Source organism: Pempheris klunzingeri, chromosome 18, assembly GCF_042242105.1.
Source record: "Pempheris klunzingeri isolate RE-2024b chromosome 18, fPemKlu1.hap1, whole genome shotgun sequence".
Lineage (NCBI taxonomy): Eukaryota > Metazoa > Chordata > Actinopteri > Acropomatiformes > Pempheridae > Pempheris > Pempheris klunzingeri.
Window position 1 is genome coordinate 6,339,478 of NC_092029.1, and position 22,210 is coordinate 6,361,687.

General features: G+C 43.2%; 1 protein-coding gene across 1 annotated transcript in view; it reads right to left on the bottom strand.

The window, feature by feature from the left end:
* Window positions 1-587: 587 nt before the first annotated feature.
* The window catches only part of LOC139217865 (kelch-like protein 29), a 123,991-nt gene continuing 102,368 nt past the window's right edge, over window positions 588-22,210 (bottom strand). The window contains exons 11-13 of the mRNA XM_070849346.1: window positions 11,064-11,257; window positions 2,976-3,120; window positions 588-824 (exon numbers count right to left, since the gene is read on the bottom strand). Coding sequence (XP_070705447.1) covers window positions 641-824; window positions 2,976-3,120; window positions 11,064-11,257 — 523 coding nt within the window. The 3' untranslated portion in view covers window positions 588-640. The remainder of the gene's footprint in view (window positions 825-2,975; window positions 3,121-11,063; window positions 11,258-22,210) is intronic.

A 22,210-nucleotide genomic window follows, 5' to 3' on the forward strand; every position in this document is an offset into this window, starting at 1 on the left:
TTTCACTTCCTGATACAGTGGAGAGAAGAAACTCATCAAATCCACTGATGAAGAGGAAAACAGTGAGTGGATTCCTTTCCTACACGTTTCCTCCTGTCCTGCAGATGTCACTACTGAAAAAACATTGAAACACCGAAAAGAAACAGCTGTCTAATAAACGGCAATGAAACCTACACCTGTCGAACATGGTTCCCAAAAAGGGACAGAAGTCTGGACCTGCAATGGCTTTCACTGCGCTGAGTCAGAGTATAGTAACGAAACAGGAAGGTGGTGAGTTTACTGAGAACTGGAAAAGACAGGACTCAAAAGATGAAGACGTTAGTGAAAACCAAGGAGTTTGTAATTTACTAAGAGGGTCCCTGTGCCTGTTGGATGAGAGGATGAACTACTACCATGACACATACAGTACTGGAGGTTAGGCATCGTCACCTGACATGGCTGAGTAGTTGAACATGAGTACATTCTGCACAGGGCTTTTTTGGGGGATGGGATAGGTAACAGGGTGGATGGATGCTGGCGTCAAGTCCAGAGGTCGCTGACTGACCGGCCCGGCCCTAAGCTGCCGTACCACACCGTCCCACAACCGGAGCTCAGCTGGTGTTCGGCATCAACCAAGTGCGATCGAGTCCCGGCCACACCCTCAGCCGCTCTGAATGTACTTCTTGATGACCACGCAGCCGTGCCTGAAGAGCGGGCAGGGCAGCGACTGCAGGAGCGTCCACGTGTTGGTGCAAGGGTCAAACGTCTCCATGTTGCCGAGGGCCGGACCCTCGCTGCTCACAATGCCTCCTGTGGCGTAAATCTTCCCGTCCAGGATCACAGCGCTGTGTGGGCAGACAGAATTTAGTTTTATTCAGTTCAGTTAGAATCCTCAAATGTTAAGTTTTAAACACACAAACCAGGTAACTCATCTGACTCTCTGCCAGTGAGCCAATATGCAATACTCCCAGAAAGTTGAACTAGTCTTTTAAGATTTTCGATATATCAAACTATGTTTTTGTACCATTTATTGCTTTTTTTCAGCAATAGCCATTCAGTGTATTTACACTGTAATCACCTCTATATATTCATATGTATTGTTAGTGCCAGAATCAGCCATTCCCACTCTGGATTCAAATTACCGACCCACCTATGCATGAGGGACTCACAGCAAAAGATAGAAGCTTGTAACTCAGCTTAACTATTTTAGCTCTTTGTTAACAACGTTGCTGTTTACTGATCACTCTCTTACAGCTGTATCAGGGTGGTATCAACTTCCTGCTAACACAAGCCCAACTTCAAATTAAAACCACAGACTCTTAGAAATAAATAACACTGAGACAGAATCTGTGTCAGGAAGATAAGTGGGTGAAAAACAAGAGTGAGCTAATGTGGCTTTGATATTAGATAGCTATAACTCACAGCAGCAGGAATATTGCTCTTATTGTTAACCATGATAAGACAACAAAGCCAGACAGTCTCCATAAGCACTCTGATTGTCGCGCTGGGAGCCACGCCTGAGAATGTTTGACATCACTCACACATGCTCTCCACGTGCCCAACAAGGCTACTTTGTAAGGTAGGGGGGGAAAAAAACACATTACATTCCCTCTCGAGGGCGAGAGACAAAACGAATGAAAAAGCAAATATCTGTACAAATGTGCTCATTTGATATGAGAAACAGAAACAGGAGTTTGTGTGCGGAGAGGATTAAAACTTGGGCTGTAAGCTGATTAGGGCTTTGTACTCCTATTGGGGTTTGGAACGATCTGCATTTACATAAGGTGCACGCTCAAATACACACACACATACACAGAGCGAACAACATGCAGTCCTATTGCACAAATTCAGAACACTGCTGGGACTGAAAAAAGATTATTACATAAAGCCTAAATCTACTCAGAGAGAAAGCACAGCTGATCCAAAATGGAGAGAGCACAGGGCAAAGCCTGGAGCTGCTCTTGCCGATAAACAGGAGGGAGGTGCAGGCCCGCAGAGGGCCGGACGCAGCGAGGGGAGAATATCAGCTCTCCTGCACGATGACCTGTTAGACTTCATCGTCTGTGCAGGAGCATGCACTGTAGATGTAGTGCGGCTTCTGAGTGTTTGTTGTTCTCCCTCCTTCCCTGCATCTCTTCCTCTCTCGCGTCAGACTTAGTTAAATGTAGCAGAACAGCTGCCTGGCGTGTGCTGGTGCAGCTTATCAATAACTCTGACAACATGATTTATGTTGTACATTCTGCACATAAGATCACTGTCTGTAATTGCTTCCCAAATGTATTTTGCGCATGCTTCTTTTTCTTCTTTTTTCTTTTCTCGGCTTCTACAGAGAAAAAAAAAAAAGGGCTCGGGCCTAGAAAACAGTGGGTTCATTATCCTGGAAAACTGCACACCTCAGTGGCTCGAGCTGACTGGGATATTAGGAGGCGATCCCACTGTTAATTTTCATCTATTTCTTCTTATCAGCCATTACGTGTCCACAAATGCTCTAAAGGTTACTTTCCTTTCACAACACAAAACATTATAATCAAATAAACAAAAAAATCCAAATGACACGATTCACAGTATAAAACAGGGCAAGTGAATTGAAAGAAAGTTGATTAAATCAACCAGGGTATTTGCTATTCAAGCGAATGTGCCATGTTTCTCTCTGGCAGACAGCAGCGCTAGTGATCAAGCAATTTTAAAAATTTTTAAAGTTAAATTTAAAAAGTTTTTTTCTTTAAAGAACCACGAGAGAAGCAGCGCATCATGTTTGAACATCGTCAGCCCACTAGTGGCTTTCTTCTAGTTTTAATTAACTGGCCTGAATACATTTTCCCCATGCATCTGTGTACCTGTGTTATGACACCAACAGATTGCTAATAAGCTTGAGTTATACATAACTTTCTGAAAGTGTTTTTATACGCTGCACACAAATCAGACCTGCAATGTAAAATCTTTAAAATTCCACACCTGGGGCTCAACTTACACGTGGCACATTAATAATCTCTTACCTGCAGAACTGCCGAGAGTGATTCATGTTGGGACCGGCCTTGATGTTGCCTTTGTCTGGGTCATAGATAGTGGTGGCTCGAGCGTAGGCTCCTCCCAGGATGAATATAAAACCGTTTAGACTCACTGCAGGGGCGTATTTGTTATCTAAAGATATGAGAGAAAGAGAAGGAGAGAGAGAGAGAGAGAGAGAGAGAGAGAGAGAGAGAGAGAAAGAGGGGAGAGAAAACACGGAGGTGTTGTTTGAATGTCACTCTCACACACACACACACACAGCAGAAATTTCCACTCAGTATAATGGCATCAATTTTCAATTTTTTTTTTCGTTTTCATTTTTTGTCCCTACGGTGCCCGGGCCGCATGCAAAAATCATCATCAACATTCCCCTTATCACTTTACAGATGTGCCATTCTCAAGATTGCTTTGGGAGGAAAAAAACAGAGAATAGATGGAAAACCAGTGAGAAAGCAGAGTTCATAAATCACTGTGGCTTTATTGGGTTCTGCTCAAAAATATGTTTGGGCTTGGCAGCAATATAAAAGAGTTACCTAAGTCCCAATAATTCACAATTGCATTACGCCCCCTGGCACATCCATAGATTCACAAAGAAAAGAAATAGTGGAAAAAACTGTGCGCACGCATTGGAAATACATGAGTGAACAGGTGGGACACTGCACACTATGCATACTGTATAATTCAATCTGATACAGTATACAGCACGAGGAAAACAAAGGCATTGAAGCAGCACCGCTGTAGAATTATAGATGATGGAAAACAAAATGAAACAGTGGTTTGTGGGAAACGACGCCATTGGAAACCTGCAGCTCGCAAGCGTCAGCCCTGCTGTGTGGGAAGAGGAAGTGTATTTCAAACTCAGAGCAATTTCTCTTGAGCAGACTGCAGCTGGCCAATTTACAAGCAGCATGAATAATGCACCGACATTTGGCCGTGAGCCGCCGTCCTTGCTGTTTTCTGCCACAATGGAGGGACATCCCTCATTGGAGACGGTCAACAGGAGGAGTAACGTCTGATGCCTTAATAATGGCGGCGGACGCCTTAAAAGCTGCTCTCGTGTAGCAGACCCACTTCCCCCTTCCCCTTCCCCTGCCTTTCCCCCAGCTGCTGAGAGGAGTCCGACATGTTTAATTAACAGGTCACCTCTGGAGGCGAGAGGTGCCTCTGCTGCTGCTCGGAGTGACACTCTGAATGAGCTGCACTGCATTATGTTTTCCAACTGCTACACTTCAACTCACAATGCACTGCGACAAAAAAAAAAAAGACTCGGGGACCCAGGACGCACACATTTTTGTCAGATTAATAAAGTCGCACCTGTGCCTGCTTCTGTTTTTCGAATCACAAGTCACTGTGGAACATGGATGCACATGCATGAGCCTCATTTCCGCTCCCGCAGCGAGCCATGAATGGATAAACATCCATTTGTGTATCAATAACTTGTATCTGATCCACAGCTAATCAGACTGGCCGATGACGAGAGCAGCAAAGAAGTTCAACAACTATGAACGACATACGTACTCGTAAACCACTGCTGCGGTGCATCTCAGTCCTCATAATCTAACAGAAGGCTGATGAATGATTCATTTATAGAGCTTGTGTTGCAACGGGCTCAACAAAGTGCAGGATGGATGATTAAACTTAAGACATAAAAGCCTTAATATAAAGTTTATAAATGTCTGAGAGGTTTTACAGAATGTGATCGATATATTTTTACACAATAAACTGACTGAATGTTTTGCTGTAAGGTTACATCTCCCAACTGTCTCATCACCACTGTGTGCTCATCCTTACAGCACATTCTTCTGTTTTTTGTTTTAATTAATTCCATTTAATGTGTTGGAAATGGCTGTATGCATGCTTTTTATGAGTGTATATCGTTGAAGCAATAGGCCCTTGGAGTCTACAGTCCTGCTAGCGGCTCTGTGAGGCTGTCCTTCAGGGGATAAGTGATGTTATTCACAATTCATCCTCTTGGGATCATGAATGTCTGTAAAAAAAAAAATGTGATGGTAACCCGCCTGATAGTTGCTGAGATGTTTCAGAATAGACCAAAGTAGCTATCAGGACGAAAAAGAAAAAAAAAAGCCTCTAAATGACTTGATGTAGTTCTTTCGTGCATTATGTTATCACAATGCAGTCATTTACACGAGCTGGAATCCAATCTGAAGTTCCACTGCAACCATCTGAGGCGTCAGCTTCAATTTCTGCCCTTGAGAAACAAGTTGCTGCTGATTGGTCCTCCTCACATTCTGCCTGACGTGTTTATTTTCTTCTTTCACCGTCTTCGTCTCATTGATATGCCGCTGCCAGTCTTTCCGAGCGTGTGTGTGTGTGTGCCAGCATAAGTGTGTGTACATGATGTTCTGTGTTAGGTCCCATAAACACAGAACACTCATTTCTCTCTGCTCGGCGCCTGAGGCAGAATAATAACAGGATGTTCTCAAAGGAAAAACCTTTCTCTCTTTTTCCCCACTGAAACTCTCACCGTTGCCTCCTGCGTTCCTCTCTCGTGGACCCACAGTGAGAAGTGGGTTTGAGTGCTTGCAGAAGAACCAGACAGGTATATCACATTCTCATTTGGCAAGCCTCAAAGGACCACTGTCAGGGTTCAGCATCTCTCCAGCACTTTGCTCCTGCTCTTATCCCCTGGCCTTTGACACAGAAAACGAGCCGTTTCTGCTTACACAACACCGAGATACAGCAAAGAGTGCACAAGTATCATCTGTGTCAGCTGAAAACTTTCTAATTCTGAGACGAACCTTGCAATTCTTTGAGTCTCACAATGGATTTTTGTCTGGTTTCACAGCTCTCAGGTAAGAAACCTCTGCCAAGAATCCACAACTGACCACATTCTACATAAAACATGAATAAAGGGAAGGGGGAAAAAAAAAAGACAGCAAAACAAGGTTTTAACACGGTAACGGTGATAGAAGTACAGCTGTGCCTGCGGGGCAACACGGGCTGACACAGCCTCTCACACTCCGATAAAACAGCTTAGTCACCGAGTCTGGGACCCCTCGGGCTGAGGTCAAGGACAGCAAACAAGGGAAAACACACACACACACACACACGAACACACTATGATGAAATTTGTGGCTCTACGCAAACACCTCGTTCCCTCACATCCTCTCCTATCTGATTCCTGCATCAACACAACACATATCTGATTCTATAAAACTGAACAGCACCGCAGTGATAACACACACACACACACACACACACATATCACAGCACACTCAATTATACCAATACTGTATACTGTACAGATCTAGATAAGGCTGCTCTCCTGATAAAGACTGCCAAACAGCAGTCGTCATCAATGTGCGGTCAGTCCCAGGCGGATGGAGGGCGTAAACAAGGAATAAACAAGACATTCTCCTCCCAGCGATGGAGGACGAGGTGCCGGGTATCATCTCCAGCTTCCTGCGTCCCACCAGAGAGCACGGGGGAGCGGGAAGAAAGAGGACAAAGAAGCTTCAGTTCTTGCTGCCAGAAGCTTAGATAAGATTACAACAAGGTAATTGGAGCAGCAAAAACTTTTTTCCCCTCTACACAATATCCTTTTATGTGGTGTGAGGAAATAAGAGCCGCCTTTGAAATGACGGTATGGATAGAGGGTGATGTACTTTAATTTAGTATGATGGAGAACGGGTGTATTGGGGGGGGGCATGTCCAATTAGGTAGCTATGGAAACACTATCTTTTCCACCTCTCTTGCTCTGCAACGTTTCCCTCCTCTTCCTCCACCCCCATAATGGCGCTCTCAATCTGCGTGCCCGTTCGGCTGATGCGTCATTTTGCGCGAGTAATTGTTCTGCTGTCAATTTTCCGATAGAGCAGTGCGGGACTGACATCTCTGCTCTCGGGTCCCTGGAGTGGACCAGTCGATGAAGGCCTGTCTGTCAGCGGGGGATGCACGCTGGGTGAATGCTGGAGGGAGCTGGGAGGAGTAAGAGTGTGTGTGTGTGTGTGTGTGTGTGGGGAATGTACTGGAGTGGATGTGTGAACTTTGTGGCATTAAGTGCCTTTTTAAATGTGATTTTAAAAGGGTCACTTTACCCAAAGTATGAAAAAGCATATTTTCTCTCTTACCTGAAGGGGCATCTAGCCAAGCAGAAAGTTTGGGTTTTTAGAAGCTCATAACACATAGTAAGAACACATAGCTTCTTACTATGACTGCCGGGGCCCTACATATACAGACATAAGGAATGTCTATATATGTGTGTCTGTGTAATCTTTTCACTGATCAGAAGATCACTGATCATTTAAAAAAATTAATTAATGTAATCAGCTTCAATGACATCACCAATTTAGCTACATGTGACAATCTGATGACAGAAAGTGAGTCACTGTCCACCAGATCTGATCAAAGCACACTCACTCAGGTTAGGTTTTTGGGTGTTAAATGGCACAAATAGATGCTGTTTTTGTTGTCAAGCAAATTGAATATTTGGCCCGATGTTGGCACAATATAGAAAGTCAGGGATCGCCAAAGTTAATACAGTTCATCCTGCGGGGAACATTAACGTGATAGCAATCCATCCAATAGCTGTTGAGATGTGTGTTTGGACAGAAGTGGTGGACTGACACACACACACACACTCCCACCCCTGGAGCCATGTGGCCAAAAACCCTCCAAACCAAAAAAAAAAAAAAGTTTTAACATGTTCTGTCGGAATTTAGAGTGTCATTTTAATCAAATGAGAAAATGAGTTACATACTGTGAGTTAGGACTATTCATCAGCCGTGTTGGGGAAGATGAAGATTAGAAGAGTGTCTGGTTGAGTAAGAGTAACTCTGTGAATTAGTTTTTTTAAAAAGCCATGAAATGATATCCCTGAAATGTAAAAGTCCTTATTTAAAAGCATGAATATTACAAAAATGAAAAGTAAGGTAGGTTAATGGATTTTCCAGAATTCTTTTTTTTCCTCAGAGAGAGATCTCAGAGAGTGATATCTCACAACCTTTACGGTTATTTAGGTGAACTGACCCTTTAAGGAAAGTAATATTTGTAAATAGTCTTCTGCATGTGAGGGGGCTCAGTTGTGCTCTCATGTTTTGGGGCATAAGCAGCTCAGCAGACAGATGTGCTGAAGACAAAGGAAGATATAGATGAGCGAAGCTGCAGAGACACCTCGCATCTCAATAGACTTGTTGAAGAGACTATTTTTGGCAAGAGCAATATTATTTTTCACTCTGCAAGAGATAGGAAGTCAGTCCTGATAAGTGTTTGTGAAACCCATTTGCAGTTCGTGTGGGAGATCTATACAGAGGGAAAACACACACACACACACACACACACAGACGCACAGTAGCAGAAAACGCACACAGCTGTATTTGTGTCAGTCAATAAGACAGTGCTGAGAGACCGTGAGAGACGGAGGCAGGGGGGAGGTGGCTGGATGTACGGAGGGGGAGACAGTGAGACGGCGAGAGAGGGGTGAGAGAGGGAGAGATGAACAGGGAGATTAGAGGGGGGGCGATGGAGGGAGGCCGAGGGCTGATCGAGAAGCGCTCCCCACCGGCTCACTAAAATCATCGTCGGCCCAATTTCACAGGAAGCACTAAACCCGTCCATTATCTCTTGGCTCGTTGGCTGTCAGACGCAGGCTCGTCTACACCCTGATGGATGATGGTCTGTCTGTCTGTCCTTAACTCACACACACATACACACACACACACACACACCTACAGAAAAAGAACACATGCATGTGCACACACACGTAGAGTAACCCCCCTGGCTTGTTACATAATTCATGCGCCGTGTACCTGTGTCCTCGGGGGATGTACAGTTGATATGAGGTAAGGAGAAGTTGTGTGCGTCTGCGTGTCTGTATGTGTGGATGTGTGTGTGTGTGTGTGTGTGTGTGTGTGTGTGTGTGCTTCTCACCAGACTTTTTCTCTCATTTCTCCTCTGCCAGCTGCTCCGCCAGCCCTTTAATACCATTCAGCTCTCGCCCCAAACACCCGCGTTACATAATAATAATTTCCCTCACAGTAGTCTCGCTCTGAAAAGGCACTAATAACAGAGAGCAAGTTTCTGGGCTACAGTGCTGAGGGAAGTGATTCTGCGCTGGCGCTTTAATGACACGAGAACAACTTCTTGTCAGGGAAAATTTGAATTCAAATACATTTTTGACCCGGTGTTTCTCTCCGACGCCCGCTGCTCCCATTGTTGCCTGCAGCAACAGTATGCCACCATTGGAGATAATGTTTTCATTTTTAATAGCAGCATCTTTGCCTGAGAATCCATCATGTGCCAATATCTTAAATGGGATAATCCAGCATCAAATATAGAATTTTCTACTGTGTGGAAAATTTATTAAAATGAATCTGAACACTTTTTTTTTTTTTTAATTTCAATTTGCCATTTTACTGGCGGCTATGTGCTGGACTGTTTCTTGGCTGGTAACAGTAACTTAATGGAGTCGTCACTGAGTGCCAGGGAACTGTTCCCAGCCACTGGGCACATAACCCCTCACTAATTGGCAAATTGTTGCAGTTGTTGTATTTTTATACATACATTTTTGTACGGACTGATCAAACAGGATATAACGTGTTATTCAGTGGGTTTCAGAGGTGCTAGTAGATGGATTTTGTTATTTTCAGACAGTCATGCTAGCTATTTTACCCCGTTTCAGTATTTAACATACAATCATGAGAGTGGTATCTTCTCATTTAACGCTTCTCTTTCTTTAAGTGAGTTTCCCAAAATGTCGACCTATCGCTTTAACGAAAGGAATTATGAGAGCTGGGTTGAAACATTTTCACATTTGTGTATGTTTATGTGTGTAATAGTGTTCAAATGTTGAACAAAACATCTTGAGGGGTTTGTTTAAATCAAAGGCAATCATCCATGCGCTGCAACTTTCAAGGATATATTTTCTTGAAAATACCTGCCAATGGATGAGATTTTTGCACCGGGAACACAGCTGTCAGTGTTTTCAATCACAGAGTTGTACACTGTGTGTTTTTCCTGCTACCTTGGAGTTATGGCAGCTTGGTTGAAGTGTTTCTTCTGTTGCTGCGTCCTTCACAGGTCCCGAGTGGCTGCGGCTGGAATGTGGCTGCAGGTCTGTGCAGTGAATAACTACAGCGCTTGTCCAATAACATGTCAGAAGCTATGGCTGAATCCACCTATCACTTCAGCTATGGTCTGCTCATTATAATGATAGAGCAATAACACGGATGGAAATGGGAATGGAAATACTGTGTAGGCTGGTCATAATGATAAGGAGAAACCAACAGGAAAGGAAAAGGTCAGAGGAATTTTCTGTTGCCATGGTTCTGGGTCAACATAAACTAATATTGAAGACTGAAATCACATTTGTAGATCTCCCTTCTAATCTTTTTTATGTGTTTAACAGAGAAGAACAATGGGACATCCTTATCAAGAAGCTGAGCGCACGGAAGACATTAATTTAAGTAAATGAGATTTACAGACACGTCAGAATGGGATGTCCACACACTGGTGTAGAAAGTACAGGGGAAACAGCCTTATTCATTTTAGTCATCTGCTCAATCACAGCATATGAATATGTTGCCTTCAAAAACTAATCGGGTATTTATGGTTTTGATAGCAGAAGTCAAGCACATGATAAGGAAGGTGTTCAAGTGGGTGGTGAGGACACTGTTGCTAGGAAACCGAGAAACCATAATGGAGGCCTATAGACTCTAATGAGATAGCAAGATGTCAGTGACCAAAGATTAAAACAACGCATGCGTATAAAGTATAGCAATAATACTGGATGGTGTGACTCCAGTTTTAGTGTAACATTTTCTAATAAAAAGCAAACATTAATATTCATGTCTGGTAAGCGGGTAATTCTCCTTCAAATGGGAAATGCGAAGGTATAATGAGGAAAGAGAAACCACACATTTGGGAATACCAAACCACAACCTGGTACACACTGGTTTAAAAAGGAAACAACAGCTCTGTCATAATACAAAAGGTGATGGTAACAATGGCAGCACGTCCCCTGAGGACATCACATCTCCACACTGTGTTGAAGTGTGTGTGAGAGAATGTGAAGCCACAGCTGAGACAAACACTGTGGGTGCTGTCACCTGTCTTACCTATCATGGGTGATTCGATGAAGCTCCAGGTGTTGCTCTGCGGTACGTAGGACTGCAGCACTCCTGCTGAGCGTCCGGCCTCATTCACGCCTCCGAACACATACACCTTCCCTCCGCACACAGTGGCTGCCGCAGAATGCACCGGCTTAGGGAGAGGAGAAACCGTCTCCCACTGGTTGGTGATAGTGTCGTACCTGGAGACAGAAAAAAGAAGGGTTTTCTTTTGGTAAAGTCATGACCCCTCTTTCATTAAGAACATCGACAATGGAGTGTCTTTACATTACTTATGAAACTTCTAATAAATATAATACTAACTGTTTTTAGAGTCTGCCGTCAGTCATTTACACGGACACACCCGTAGTATACAGAAACAGTCTGATTTTAAAGTTCCCACTGCTCCGAGTTCACTATGAAATGCTCGTTTTGGCTGCAGGGCTGACAGATATAATTAGCAGAATGCCTACACCACCAGGGAAGATGAAAAAGACCAACCATTACGTACAATGACAGCAATTAAAGCAATTACGCAAAGCAACATATGTTGGGAGCTACAAGCCATTAGTCTCTAGAGTTGGGCTGTGTGTCAGCGTGGAGCTTTGGACCTTTCTCACTGAGCCCTCTTTGGCAGAGACTTCAGCGCCGAGCCTAAAACTCAGTCGACCCAAACCGGCACAAACAAACACAGCCAGATGAAAGGGCCTGACACAATGGGCTGCATGTGAACAAGACACTGGCTTATGGGATTGTGCCCCTGTCAGAGGTTGAGTGTGCGTTCATATGTATATTTCCTGAATTTGCATTTGTGTGTGTTGTGCATTCTACTTGTGTGTGTGTGTGTTTAGACGTGTTTGTGTGTGTGTTTTTTGCCCCGTGGCTCCATTAGTGTGGTGTGTTAGCAGTGTAATCCCATGTCCATGGGCCACTGATCAAAGCAGCCGTGCCGACAGCCTTCCAGCTGGAGTAGGCCTCATTAAAGAGCCGCAAACGGATCCCAGATCTGTGATTAAAACACACATCCATTCAGACTAAAGCAAGCCTTCTTGATCAAGGTTGTCTCTTTGTTATGAAAGAATAACACCTTTACATGAAAGAAGAAAAAAATTGTAGCCAGCGTCCCCCAGGACAGCGAACCATACACATCAAACACTGGAGGAATGCTTTACTGCTCAAAAAGTAGAGTCACTTCAAGAGTGTTTTTTCACTTTAGCCAGTGACCTTCATTAGGTGTTTTCTCTCATCTTAGTGAGCACACAGGTGTCCATCCATCCTTTTATTATACTTTCTCATCCGACATACAGGTGGAAACTGTATGGACGCTTTACTGCTGCAACTCCAACAGGATTTGAGGTCAGACAGGATTTAAATGACACCAGGAAGTGCTGGTTTCGACCACCTTGCTGCAAGAAGGTTGTTAGACAAAGTACGAGAGGAGACGGAGGAGAATTAGCCTTTGGGAATATTCTCCTTAGGAGTCTGATAATGCTGTTGGCAACAGCTGCTGAGGAGATGGGTTTAATCGACTGGCAGTCTGAGAAAGTAGCGACACAGAAGACACTCTTGGAAAGGTGGACTCGAAACACTCAGAGTGCCAATTAGCACTGTTTAAACATGGGCCCACACCCACACACACACACCCACACACACACACACACACACCAACATCAGGTTGAGTAACAAAGCCCTGCTGAGATAGGAGGACTAACATGAGTCTCATTTTCTGCCAGATGTAATTACCCCTAGTACCACATTGGGGATGGTTCATAAATTTAAGGGTCAGACACTGCTGAGTGAAGCTCACTCCGGGAAAGACAAAAGGCCAACAGGACTGCTGCAAACAGCTGATCGTGACAGGAAAAGGTAAAAGAAAATCCCACAGACTTGATTCTGCTTTCTTCTCCGTTAAAGTTATCTATAAAATACAAGAGAGATTTTCTAGATTTTCTTACACAGGTAAGAAAGCAACAAAGTGAAAGCGTGCTGATCTGAGAGCCCATCTCTTTCATTTAGAGGCAGACAAACAAAATAGGTTTTAAGGTCCATTAATATAAACATGGCGCAGCTATCATGAGGTGAAAAGGGTCAGGAGTTCTGATAAAGAGGAACATCTGTAGGTCAGAAGAAACTCACTCTGCCAGACAGTCTCAGAGGTCACGAATTTGATTGAATTCATTACACGTGTGATTCACCATCAAGCATTTAATCCGAACCGTGACATTAGGACCGACAGTAAAAAGATTCTCAGAGTGGGCGTATATGGTTCGATTATATCTCCAAGGCAGAGGAGAGAGACAGAAAATAAAACCACTGCGTTCATTACAAAACAAAGACTGCATCTCTCCTCTTTGCTTTAAAGCTCTCTGTCAGACACAAAAGGCAGACAGGGCTTTTTCATTGTCACTAAGACACTGTAGGAGTTTATCTATCAACATGTTGCGCTGCATCGATTGCTTTTTTAAAAAAAGTGTTTATACACAAAGACTGATCACTGCATGAAGCCATGTAATCGGCTGTAGCTCCTGACAGGGCTTGTTTCATCACGCCGGGAAAATCATCTCGAAAAAGCGGCTGCGGGGTTACAACAGAACAAACAATGTAGGATTGTGTTCTTTTATTTAGGGGGAGAGACGGGAAGAAAGACAGACAGGAAGGGTAGACAGAGATTGTGAATGAAAGAAAGAGGCCAGCTTTTCAACTGGATTTACCTCTGAATATGTAATCTGGATAAAGAAAAGCACGCTAATGCTCGCAGCGCTCACTGCAACTGAAGTGTCAACAAATCAGACTTATAATTCGATGTTAGACAGGTGTAAAAGCGGCCCACGCAGATGATTGTGTTGGTAAAAGATTACCAGTGATTGCCTCTCTGGCCTTGTGCTCCACTGACCCGTCTGGGTAAGAGCCATAATGCTTGATAACAACAGGTGAAATTGGACAGTTGCCGTGGAAATGCACAGCTACACCTGCCATGTTTGTTTTTGTTGACAGCAGATGGATTTGCCATCCCCCCACCTGCCAGCATAGTGCACATTAAGAGTCCAACCTTAATATGCCAGTCTGTAGGTTACATTATGGAGAAAGTATATACATAAATACCAGGTGTTAAATACAAGGGTGAGCGTGGATTAGGCATTATCTGAATGGCACATTCCCATGTATTTATTGGTAATGAATGGCTGGTTTAATATGCCCCAGTAAGCCTTATTACAAGATCAATGGGTGAATGCATATAAGCCAATTATTTTGCATATCTAGTTGGGAATTTAAGTATTCAAGGTTTTACAGCAAAATTCTAATGATTATTTTAATTACTTATAAAAGGTTAGTGATGGTGGTGTTATTCTTATTCTCTCTTTTAAAACTGACACCAAATCACATGAAATGACCAAAACCAATAATGTGCTCAACCAGTGTTCCCCAGTCATAATCCTGGAGGCCCACTGCCCTGCATGTTTTAGATGTTTGAATATTCCAGCTCACCTGATTTAAATAAATAGGTTGTTATCAGGTTTCTGCAGAGCTGGATAATGAGCTGATTGTTTGAATCAGGTATGTTGGAGCAAGGACACATCTGAAACACGCAGGGCAGTGAGCCCTCAGGACCAGATTTGGGAAACACTGTGTTAGACCATCTCTGAATACTTAATATAACTTCCCTACCCCTTCTGATGCACTGCTTTCATTCAAACTGAAGACGCTAATCTTAAAGAATTAGTAATGAATATATAGTTTCATTATTTAAAAGGCCATATAATAGCTGGGCACTGTTATTTTTTAGCAAAGGTGACTCAAACAGGAGTAATTAGTGCATTTGTAGAGAACTACTTTTGGAGGCAGATTAATACACATGTTAAAATGCACATTTACAGCAGTAGGAGTGTATGTGGGTTCACTCAAAATAATCTACAGTGCCCATGTTCATTGTAGTGAAGTAATATGTCAGTCAGTGTGACCCATTGATGTGTTTTTGGACAGTGGAGGTTCATGGCACAGAGGAATGAGCTGTATTAGACTTTTTCTACACTGCTAGTAGGATCACTTCATTGTTGTTTTTGGTCTTTTTAGTGGTCACCAAGCCTTATTCTTTAAAGCCACTGTAGGTGTGCCTCCTGACTATTTTTGGACCTCTTAACTCCTTATTGAGTGTAGCTCTCTGTTTATTAATTTGCAGGTAAGGCTGAAAACCAGGGGAAACTGGGCCTAGGGTAATCAGGGCGTTTTAACTCTGGAATGACCTGTTGGAGAATATCAGTGAAGGTAGCTCTTGATCTCCATTCAGGTTACTTTCATAAATGCATTACTCTAGATTTCATTTGCTTGTATATTGACAGAAAGCTGGAACATCAGCTGCACCTTTGTTCTAAAATCAATGTCTGTCCTCTTCAAAAAAAAAATAACTGGAACATGTGTCCGGACGTGGGCTTCCCCAGCTGAGACTATGTCACCACGTTATGACGTCATTACGGACGAGCTGAGAAAATGTGGCGCATAAAGATTGCCCCTCAGCCCTCACTTTGTAACATGAACTGGGAAAGGTGCATCTGAGTCAAAGACCATGGACCATGGACCATGGACCATGGAAAATAATGGATGCAATAAGGCATCAGCCGTTATACAGCCTTCCACTGGATTTGCTCTGTGCCATTGCACGTCTAAAAGCCTTGTGTGTGTGCCATCTTGTTTTTTCCCTGTTAATGGAGCAGCATCAATATGCCATGGAAAAGAGGAACAAATATGAAAAGCATGGATCAGTAAGCATGATATAATGTGATACAGGAAGACAGCATTAAACAGTAGCTGCACTTTGCTGCAATGCAATGGATGACTGAAAGGATACAAACTTTCTTTCCTTCTTTCATTCTCTCTCTACATATTGTTGACCATCATATGCCTCTTGAAGCTGACCACATACTCTCCATCTTTCAGCCATTTGCCTCTCATGTGGAGGGTGCCCGAGGCATCACAGCCAGTACGCTAATATGGTTTCCTGCAGGGGAGTGTAGATGATGAACCATGCTTTTCTCCATACCCCTCTGTCCCTCTTTCACACACAAACACACACACACATGCGATAAACCATAATAGATGGGCTTGCCAGTCTCTGAGATACTGACACGTATCCATTTCCCCTGAGATACAAACTACAGCATATAGAGAGTGAGAAAAGGGAGTGGGGAGTGACAAAAGTGCCTCACTCAGATAACAAAACCGCTTGGGCTGACAAAAAGATCCATTAAGGGGCGGAAGAGTGCATCATGCTGCAGTTACAGCCACACCGAAATGGCATACACACACTCACATTTTAGCAATGGCTACAGTATCCCCCACACTAACTATTAAGAGCTAAACAACTTGAGGTGGAAAACGATTCACAAACAGGAAGGACACTAACAAAACCTGCATTTTTTCTAGTTGTTAACTTCACTTAACTCCACAGCAACAGCATTCTAACCTTTAAAAACTGAGTTCGTGCACAGGAATGCGATAGAAGTAAGGCAATGCATTAATCGCCTGCAGAGAGGAGCTCGTGCTTTAGATTCTATCGCGCAGCAACTCATGCCCTTAAGTTACAAATTCACATTAATCCCTGCACCACCCCAGCTATCTATCTCACTGGCATGAACGCTATCTCTCTGTCTATCTCACATTCTCTTCCTGCTGCCCACATCCCCACTCAGATGCACGTGGACACTTGCAACGTGGTTCTCTAAAGCTGGGTTAGGCATGTTGATACATTTGCCTTGTTTGCAAAAGAAAAAAGATCAGTTTGCAATCAAATCAAATTGTCACATTTGGTTTTGATCACCATAGCTGCTCTAGATGAAATTGTCACACAGAGTCGCTGCACTGACTCTCATCACTTTGGTGCAGACTGAAATATCTCTACAATTATCGGATGGAATGCTGTGATGTTTTCTACAGACATTCATGGTCCTCAGAGGATGAATAGGTTGACATTTAGGGTCTTTAGTGAAATGCCTCTACAACTATTGGATGCACTCCCATAAAATTTGGTACAGACATTCATCAGACATCCCTCAGGATATATTTTAACGAGATTTTATCATCTAACACCCTCATCAGGTCACAATTTAGTTGAGTAATTTATGAACAAATACTTGCACATAATGTTTCGTGCTTATCAGCAAATGTTATCATGCTTACATGCCATGCTAACAGTAAACTTATCTGTTAAACAGCATGTTAGCATCGTGAGCATGTCTGCAGACTTTTAGAGTGTTTCTCTTTTCAATCAGGGACTATGGAGACACTGCATTCTTTCATTTTCCAATTAACCCCCAAGTTTTCGCAAGCTCCCCCATCTGTCGAGTGCCATTAGATCTCAATGCACAAAGACATTTGCATGCAGCCCCATGTTTGACAGTAGTTTTATTTGGTTTCTATACAGCCATTGGAACAGGCACAAGAAGAGAGGGGGCGCATGTGTTTGAGTGCATCAATCCCTCATAGCCCTCTGTTTCCTGTCAGAAGTAATGAACTGAGAGCTTGTGATTTGGCTTGAGGAAAAACAGGGCGACTGTGTGAATCAGCTCCGGCCTGGAGGGCATTCAAAACAATTTGCAAACAAATATGGGCATCGTTTGCTTACATTAACATTTTTTCATGTTTGTCCATTAGCAGCTAGGTGGGGGGAAATCTTGACAGCATGACATAGACTCGTCTATAGAGTTTTTGTCTGCTGAACTTTCATTTTAAAGCAAATGTAGCTGTGCATTTGTATGGCGCATATGGGCTGTTTTGACAAAGGAAGCTGCTGATAGTGACTGTGGATGTTCATTTGAAATCATTCGACTGTGACATCCTGCTTCTTTGCATATTTGCTAGAATCTCATCCAAAATGCTTTACTCATACCTGGGCAAGATCACTGCGTGGATGCGGACGACAGAAAGAAAGGGGTGAAGAAGGGAAATGTGAAGGAAGAGAGGGGGTGGAGAAGGGGAAATGAAAACCAGGAAAGGAGAGTGGTGATAATATTTTTTGCATTAATTTGAATATCAAGTCAGGCAATAGATAGAAGCACATACAGGCGAACAGGAGAGAGAACATCCATTTTGGAAAGGAGGAGGAGTGAGAGTGGGTGCGAGAGGACAGAGTGAGAGTCTATCTGTGTTGTGTCAGCTGCCATCTGTGTGTCAGAGCACATCACAGAAACTGTGAGGCCTGTGCCCACACCTCCACGATCACCCTGCTGTCTGCCGGGCACCAGCACTCGCACATACACGCCGCCAAACTACCAGCGTTACTCTTTGCCTCAGACTCGCACACTTTTGGTTACATTTCACCTGCACTTGGACACATGGAGCACTTTCAATCCACACTAGGTGTATGGACATAAGTGAACCCCTTCACATTTTCGTCAACTGAGGCTCCTGTTGGTCAAAAAAACTTCAAAAATCTCAGCAAACATTTATCTTTCTTTGATTGATTTCATTTTGTGAAAAACTGAAACCAAAACCAAAACCTAATGTTTTAACATTGGTATTTTAAAGGCCTATAATCTCAGATTCCATCGTAGCTGCACAGGAATGACCTCTTAGAGTCTGAAACCATCCTAGGTTGCCCACTTATCCTTGAAAATAAAATATGCGACTATGCACCAAAATGAGACTAAATATTGAATTATATTGCACTTATCTATGTAATGCAATGTGATACCTTGTGGTTGCCAAGAGACATGTAGGCTTTTAATTATGGCCTTGATCGCAGCGTTTAGTGCATGAATGTATTTATTCTCAGGTACATTGTAGGTTACCTTCATTACAGCAATAATGGAGAAGCACTGAGAACTTTAATGTGCAGTTTGGCTGTTGTACTGAGGTTTTTTCGACATACAGAGGTCGTGAAATGAGGCACGAGTAACAAACTCACCTTTAGCTACGGCCTATTTCACAAACAACAGCTTTACGTAAATTGTTGGCGATGAAAACAAAAACAGCAGCTTTGTGACAACTAATTTGAACTCGTTTGTATGCACCTCTGTTCCCTGTGTTGATTTTCTCTGCATGTGACAGCTGTTTGTACCTGTGTTTTCTCTCCTGGGGTTGCTAATCAATGTCTGATGGGGAAATCTAAGCAGTGCTGCCATGTAAAGGAAGGGCTCAACGCTGCTCAGAAATGTAAATGTTTTGATACTTGCATCCTATAAGAAGCCCATCGCTTTGCTGACATGCTTGCAGCTTCATCTGGGGAATTGTATGGAGGACTTTATAGCATTTGCTCTTCATTTTAACACGAAATGAATGACTAGTGCTGCACTTTCCTTGGCTCCTGTTAGTGACTCCAAACTAAAAACTTTTGTTTATTCTAGATGTTATTCTAATAAAAAGCTCTTTTTGTGGAATCTAAAATCTTCCCAGCATTATCAAACAGCATTTTGCTGTGTTTTCCCTTTTTTCAAGCCGGATACCTAATCATTCCACTTACTGTTAGTGAGTTTATGTGGTGAAACGAGATCTGATTTAGCAATGTGTATGCTTCTTCTTTGTTGTAAACATGACAAACTTTCAAAAGGTTGGTTTATGGATATTTTTGGCTTTTGATCCCTTAAAAAAATCTAAATCTACATGTAAGCCCTTACTAAAGGTCATAGCCATTGTGTCGACATGAGGCATGAAGAGTTTTTATCTGTGTACATTGTCCCCATTTTCATACTTCATCTGGTTTAAATCCTACACACTGTTTTTATGTGTACATCTCTGTCTATCTCTATCTCTGCTCCTCTTTTACTTTTGCTTGCTTGCTGCTGTAACACTGAATTCCCCTGCTGTGGGACTAATAAAGGAATATGTTATCTTTTCTTCTCTTATCTGTTAAAGTATGTTTAATTTGAAGGCATTTTGAAGATAAAAGGACGCAGTATTTTGCAAAAACAGCAAACTTATCCCGTAACCATTGTCCCTTTAATCACCCTGTGACCCGTCGGATTTATCTTGAGGCCTCTTGAGGGGGTCTTGACCCCTCGGTTGGGAGCCCCTGACCTAACCTTTGACACATTTCCACATTCATGAACTCCCAAATCTCTCTCATTACTCTCAAGGGCAGAGTCATTTTGCTTGTTATTTCCTAATGGTACACACATCTGACAGATTGTGTATGATGACATCTGGGGATCTGATGGAGTCTTGCTCTCCGTATGGACGGCCTTGGAGTCTGTTCATCTGACAGACTGAAGTCAAGGTCAGCCAAAAGACACACACACAAAACACACTCCACTGCCATCGCTGCAGGGGAGCGCGCGAACACGCGCACACACACGTGCACACATGCACACACACACGCAAAACTCATTAACTGTGATGGATTACAGCACATTTCAGGCAACGCAGACATTCGTGAACACACCATGCATAAATGTCCCCACACAAACACACCCGACTATGGCAGCATATACAAACACAGATGGACAGAGACCTGTCACCTCAGTGTCACCTTCAGCTAATCCTTGCGAGACAGAGAGCAATCCATCCACTGGCCACACAGATTTACCCATAATCCCTGTGAATGAACTCATTCAGAACAGAAGTCTGCTTCCTCGATGTGTGAGCACACAATCTGTCCATGTATTTATACCTACACACAGATCCTGTATGGAGACCAACTGCAGATTTGCGGTGCAACACTTGGGCAAACTTAAAAAGGCACCTTGAAAGACGATCAGGAAGAGAACTTAGGGAGCCATGATAATAGTAAGTGTGTGCTCTTTTAGTGTCTCAGTGTGGGAGTCTGCGTCAGTGTGTGTGAGTGTGTGTGAGTGTGTGTGTAGACGCAGATTTAATTGGATGGGAATGTCACGTAGGACAGGGGACATGAGTGCTGCCGGTGGTGTAGGTCGTACACCAATTACTGCTCCACGCTCTTCAAAACTAGACGGGAGATGGAAGACTGAGACCCCACTTCATTACGAAAGTAAGCTCCTGTGTTGATAGCAGCCATGTAGGGCAGCACTATGGGGTGTGGGATGGTGATGGGAGGGGGGTGGTGGAGGGTTCAAATTAAAATTGACACCCAAATTGCTGGAGAGAAAGTGGCTGCAGCCAAAGCTTGAGGTTTGGTTGCTTAGTGGTGGAGTTTTTTTGTGTAATTTTTTGGAAGCTACGAACTGTGTCATACTGTTGTTTGTTGCAAAAATAGTGTTCAGTAAATCACTGCTGGCTAGTATGTAAACAGTGACACTAAATGAAAAGGTTTCATTAAGAATGTTTCATTAAGTTTCCTACACCTTCACTCTACACAAGTTTGGGCAGTAATAAAAAAGAAGACTAAGAGTCTTCAGCCATGCTAGCAGATATATGAGGCTGAGGTGCTTTCAACTAATTGCTTATGTTAGCATGAGAATATACCTATGCTAAACAAGTATAACATTTACCATGTTAACCATAGGTTTGTATGTTAGAATGCTAAAATCAGGTAATCAATTAATGGGACTCATTAATAAATAATTCTTATTTTTGCCTTTTAAGCTTTTTAAGCGGTGCATAACACACACAGACACTTGAAAAACCTGTAGAAAAGTTGAAAAGAGTACTGAGTCTGCACTTATCTCTTGTTGATGTGAGCACCTTCACCTTGGGCGTCCATGCACACAAACACCCACACAGGACAAATCTATATATAACGACTAACCCTTCCACCTCCAGTGTCGATCCCTCCCTGGGTGCCGGCGAGGTGCGATGTCTGGATATTGCTACGGTTTGCCAGGGCTATGCTTTCTAAAGGTCAGTTGTTGCTTCCTCCTGTGAGAGGGGGGGGCGGCGAACTGACTGCCAACCATCTCAGCGGCATCTGTCACATCCTAACCACTGATAATTAGCCAGAAGATATACTGCTGCAGCCTGACTGACTACATGAGCGACTGGGTGGCAGGGTGGCAGCCTGATATGAGAGAGAAAGAGGGGGATACAAGGGGAATATAGGTGTTTTTTATGTGTGTGTGTGTGTCTGTGAGTTTTTGACAGAGAGAGATGGAGGGTGAAAGAGAGAAAAAGACAGCAGAGAAAGGCATAGAAGCAGAAACAAGGTGAGAGAAAAATGACTTGCCTGTTGGTAAGGGCTAGAAATTGTCCGAAGTGCCAGACCATCGTTTATCAACAGCACATACAGCTCATACTACTCATTACCCTCAGCCTTT